This window comes from Miniopterus schreibersii, assembly GCF_964146895.1.
Source record: "Miniopterus schreibersii genome assembly, chromosome: 6".
NCBI classification, from domain to species: domain Eukaryota; kingdom Metazoa; phylum Chordata; class Mammalia; order Chiroptera; family Miniopteridae; genus Miniopterus; species Miniopterus schreibersii.
Window position 1 is genome coordinate 70,725,432 of NC_138107.1, and position 6,000 is coordinate 70,731,431.

Sequence of the window (6,000 nt, forward strand, 5' to 3'; positions counted from 1 at the left end):
TAGCACTTTTAAAAAAAATTCTTATATTGGTCTTTAATCGTTTTATGTGTATAAGTCAAGGCCAACCTGTTCTCAACTATGTTTTATATTTCTTTTGTACATTTTCCTTACCAGATGGCTATTGTTGTGTTGGCTGCTGTCATTTTTTTATTTGACAATCTAAAGGAAAAGAGGTCAGTGCCCCTGACTAATAAGTCAGGTATTGCGTGTTTTACAAATTCTTGCGGCAAGCATACCTGTTGAAAATCTCTGGTCTAGTCAATGAGTAAGCTCTTGCTGTGCTCTTTTAATGACCCCAGGGGTCAGTCACATACCCAATTGGTTGACAATTAATAAGTGATTGATTGAACAGCTGACCAGAGATACTGAATGTAGCTCTTGTGCAGGTTACGGAACACGTATCTAGATGACTGAAATTTAATAGAGTAACATTTGCAGTGATCTGGCGATGTAAGGCATGTGCTCCAGGTAAAAATAATAACAGTCTCATTTTCAATATTCTATTCCCTTTTCTGATGGCTGTTTAATTAATGTGCTTCAGGAAACAGATTTGCAGTTTCTGAATGGGAGCTAAATATTTTCCCTGACACTATGTACTTGAGAGCTTTCCGAAACCATGGATAAAAAAACCCATGAATGAGGGGGTTGCAAGTGGAATTGAAGTACCCAAGCCACACCAAAAGGTCAAGTATTATTATGGGAGTAGAATAGCCTAAATATGGGTCGATCAAAACAGCGAGAAAACAAGGCAACCAGCAAGCTAGAAACACCCCCATTACTATACCGAGGGTCTTAGCTGCTTTCCTGTCCTTCTTCTTAGATAGATTTTTGTTCACTTCTTCCTTTGTATTTTCAGGCATGTTGCTGATAACTCGAGCATGTCGCTTGGAAACCACAAAAATTTTCCCATAAATACCAACCATGATGGAGCCAGGAGTAAAGAAACATGTGGTGAACAGTACTGTCCCCCAAAATTTGTTAAAAGTAAGTGCACAGAAATTGAAACAGGCAGCAAGGATCTCATAGCTCTGCATCCCGGACACGTTGGCCTCGGATAGAACTAAAGCGAAAGAGAAGAGAGCGGGGGCCGACCAGCAAAATGCCAGCAGGCGCCGTATCATGGAGGTGGTCATTGTGGTTGCGTAGTGTAAAGGGTAACACACAGCGCAGAACCGATCAACAGCAATGGAACACAGGTGGAAGATGGAGGTCAGGCTCAGCATCATGTCAAAGCTCGCGTGGAACTTGCAAAAGCCGTCCCCAAAGTACCAGCAGCTCTCCACCGACCGCACCATGCTGTACGGCATTATGACAAAACCCAGCAGAAAGTCCGTGGTTGCCATGGAAAGGATCAGAAAATTGGTGGGGGAGTGAAGCTGTTTGAAATGTGATATGGAAATCATTATAACCAAGTTTCCAAGGATGGTGATAACCATGGCTCCCGTCATAATCGAGTACATTACCACTCGGATGTGGAAAGGGCGGTTGGTGGGAGGACAGGATTTGTTTCCAAATTCTGGACAGCTGGATAAGTCTTCAGGAATATAAGTTAGATCCATGGCGCTTTATCTTTTCAAATTCTTTTCTAGGAAGGTGAATCAGTGTTTCTTCTCTTCTTAAGATGAGTCTGGGAAATTTCAGCTCCTAAGAGTACAATAAAGTTCAGAGTCACTTGTTATGAATTCATTTCAATGATAACTTATTTAAATGTTTTGAATTATGGCAATTGTGTCTGCTTTCTGAGTCATTTGTCCTTTGTTGAGTCTTCCGTGTTATCTATTATGTTGAGCATAGCCTCTATGAAATTGCGAGTTCTATATGTCAGAAATGTTCAAATATTAATAATTACTCATTAAGATCTTTTCCTTTCCCCCTCATATTTCAACTTCAAGCACTGGCTGATAAAAAGGTTGGCATATCTCTAGTCAGAGATATGAGTCAGATTTTCAATGCAAGACTATATCATGGTGCTAAAGCTTATTGAAGAAAAACTTCAAAGAGCTGAACACATTTATTCAGTAGGAGGAAGAGTTGGCCCGACAACAAACTCTAGGTTCAGAATCTAATTTTCATAGCCTTTAAATATGAATGGCATAGAAGATGTAGTAGATAATAGAAATTTACAACCCATGGTTCTACCAGAAGAAGACAAATATACTCACATGCTATCTATAAGGTACCGACTAACACAAGCGTCACCATTGTTACCAGACATGTTCACCTCTTCCAGAACTGAGCTCTTCTGGTACAGTTGCCATTGCCACCTCTATGTGTATCTATGGGCTGATATCTAAATTAATCCAAATTATGATTTTTCTTATTTTTATTTGTTGAAAAAAACATCAGCTAAGAAGAATCATCAAAGGAAAATAGGAGCAATTAGTGTCATTTAAATTAAATTAATAAGAAACAAAATTTTAAAATGTTTCTATTTAAACACAAATGTGGATAATTTCCTTTAATAATGTGCTTTCTTTTTCTTCTGAAATTCAGATTGGCCCTTGCTTCTGGAACTTAAGGCTAAAGTGTAAAGTATTTTAGCTGATTAGATAATTGCTTAAGAGAACCACATAAAATTTCAAACTAGCCTCTCTGACCATGTCTGAAGGCCTCCTCAGGGTGTGCTAGGAAGGAGGAAGTTTCTTACCAGAAAGAGCACCCGTTTAAAGACCTGGAACTAGCATTAACAATGATTTTTGCATCATTTCTCTTACCACAGGTCAGAAGTTAATGTCAAATTTTATATAATCTATTTAAAAATTGATCTTAAACTATAAGGTCTTAAATGCAAATTCTATTTTTAAAGCTCCAAAATCATTCTTGGCCTAAATGGAAATTTCGTCCAAAGAGAAAATTTGTATTAATTTTTAATTAAACTTGTTAAATAAAAACAACAGGGTGACAGTACAGTTTCATGAGTAATTTCAAAATTTAGGCTAGTATATTATTACAAACCTATAAATGGTATATGGAGTATAATAGAAAAGATAAGCAAAAGTTTGAAATTTATGAAAACTCATTATATTGTATCTTTTCTGGTTCTTCTTTAATATCTCATATAGATGATAATAAACATTTAAGACTACAATAACAAAGACTACTTTAAAGCCATTTTAGAGATGACAATAAGTTGGTTGTATTCAAATGCAACACTGAAAACTGAAATAAACAAAATTATTTCTTCTATACATCTACTTTGTAACTATCTATACTAATTTACACTTGTGACATCAAAAAGTAAAAATAGTACCCGGCACGTAAATGACATTTATTCTAAATAGCTTACAGTTCATAAGGAAACCTTATAAAGCCACACGGCAGTTGGCAGTGAGCAGAGATGACACCTTGAAACCGTTGTCTTCTTAAAAGCAGCTGGGAGGGAGTGACAGTAAATACACTCACAGAACAGGCAGAGCAACCTCCATCTCAGAGAGCAGGGCAGAAGAGAGAGGGAAAATTAAAACCAAAGCAAAGCATCATGGCTGTAATTAGCTATAAACTACAGCATAATTTGAAAACTAGCAGAAGAGAAGAATCTTTACGAAAACTAAGTATCAGAGAATGTGTTAGAAATAGGGGGCCAAAAAGGAATTGATCTAAGTAAGTGGTTTATCAAGACTACATATACAGGGTGGGGAAAAGTAGGTTTGTAGTTGTTTGTATGGAAGTTTGCAGTTGTTTGTATGGAAAATGATACAAAAGTTAACAAATAATAAAACAAGAATAAACTGTTTCATGTACTCACAACTGTAAACCTACTTTTGCCCCACCCTGTACCTTTTTTTTTGATGGATCCAATGGAAAGGATCTGGGACAAAAGGCCTTAGCTAGAACATTAGAACACACACTTGTATATTATAAATTATCCTTCAGCATCTGTTTGCATGGAAACCCTGGTTGTAGCCTTTCTTCCCTTCAGTCTACAATGCTCCAGCCACCTTTGGCCACAGTGGCCTCTACATTGCCCTACAAATGCCCACTTGGTAGCTTGGACTGCTCCCTTTCCTCCACCTGATTGCCAATCCTTTCATCTATGACCACTTCAAGGCTCAGCTCACATATCATTTCTTTCCAGAAACCTTTTTTGACTCTCCCAGTTTAAGTTAATCTCATAATATAATAGACTATGTTAATCTCATGATATAATAGACTATTGGGGTGACCAAAGATCTTAGATAGGTGGTTTCATTTCCCCCTCGTATAGCTGACTTTGATTTCAAATACCTTTGTTTCTTTCTTGCATAGCACTGTTTAAAACTACCTTATCTTAACCATAAATTTCTCAAGAAATTTACTGTTACTGAGATAACATCCCATTGATCTAACCTTTGAAACACAGAGCCATGTACATGGTAGTGAAGCAATTGAATGAAATGGAAAGAAATGAATTCCAACACACCATGAAATCTATATAATAAGCATCTAGTCTCATGGTATTAGAGACACTTGTTTGGGAAAGATAAAAAATTAGGAAAACAGTAAATGTTGCTTAGAAAGTAGCTAATCAATTTCCTTTAAAACAAACAGCATTTCCAATGAGGACTAGTCAACAATGAAAATTCTGGGTGTCTGAAAGTTTCTAAATTACTTGAAAAATACATTTCCACTGTATCCTCCAACTGTCCCATGCATATGTGAGGTAGCTATTGCTACTAAATGCTGAAACCAACATTATAATCCAGGTCTTTTGGCTTCTGTTCCAGTGAGCCTCCCACCGCCCCTTAGCATCTCTAATACTGGGCAACAATTCATTTCTGATCTACTTGGGCAGCAGGAATGTCTATGGCATCATCTTCTTACAGTTCCTCCCATCTCGTCCCTGTTAATCAAAGTATGGTCCATAGACCAGCCACATCATCTTCGGGAACATTTTTGGAAATGTAAAATCTCAGGCCCATCCCAAAATTTACTTTGTAGCAAGGTGTCTACATTTTTTGTATGCCCATTGAATTCAAGAACAGTTCGTGACAGTAGAGAAATTTAATTTTTAGTTTGGGCACTCTTTGTATCTGAAATGAGTGATTAAATTGAGGAGCAAAGAGAAACAGAATATCTTAAGTAAATGCTGCTTGCGAGAGAAAAAAACACCAAAAATAAAATATGTAGTATCTGACAGTGAATGAAGTAGTATATAATGAGATTTTTAAAATTAAGATACAATATCAAAGAGAAGAGTGCATTTTAACTTTATTGAAATTCATAAGCACCTGGCATTTACTAAATCATGTCCTTCATAGTTCTTGGACTTTGCAAAAACATTTTTTTATATTGTCACTACATAGAAATGTATAAATTGCCAAACATATTTTGGTGGAAAATTTAAGATCTTTCTTTCACCCAAATAAGAATAATTATTTTCCAGTTAGAGGAAAAGCCCTACCTTCTCTATTATATCCTATTTGTAACAATGTCTCGTTCTCTTTAAAATGTAATTATCACTGTTCAATTATTTTTAAGAAGAGAATAAATTAACAATTTTTAAAAAAGAATAGTACATTTCCAATTCTTTTTCTTGGCCCCCATACCTTCCCTCTCCTGAAAAGCTTGTGGTGAATCATTGCATCTCTCCTGGTGGCTTTGCAGGCACTAGGTCAGGAAATTCTAAAACGTGGTATTGAGGATTAAGGTATCTGATTCTTATAAGGTTGCTCTGCTCTCAAGAGAACCGGAGTCAGGAACTCAGGCCCAGGAGCTCCAAGAGGGGCACTAACTGCAGAGCCCCAGCGGAATTGCTCTTTTAACTTCCTGGGGGATACTGAAATATTCTTTGTATTTTTGATGTCCTAGATAGTTTCCAGTTTCTTTTTTCCAAGTGAAGGACAACAATTTTTAATGATTTCACAGTCCTTTAGGTTTCACTCTAGGAAGATAAGGTACTGAAACTTCTATATATTAAAAATACATAGACACATGTAGGTTGAGCTATATGTTGGCTGATATCCAAAGGAGGAATGAAATGTTTCTGTTTCTATTTGATGCCCAAATATAATGAGAATAGTT

General features: G+C 36.5%; 1 protein-coding gene across 1 annotated transcript; it reads right to left on the reverse strand.

Moving 5' to 3' along the window:
- Positions 1 to 527: 527 nt before the first annotated feature.
- On the reverse strand, positions 528 to 1,559 carry LOC308558863 (trace amine-associated receptor 3; the record flags this gene model as incomplete). Its single annotated transcript, XM_081140846.1, has 1 exon — positions 528 to 1,559. The coding sequence occupies one exon, from the start codon at positions 1,557 to 1,559 to the stop codon at positions 528 to 530; it is 1,032 nt and encodes a 343-aa protein (XP_080996972.1).
- Positions 1,560 to 6,000: the final 4,441 nt, after the last annotated feature.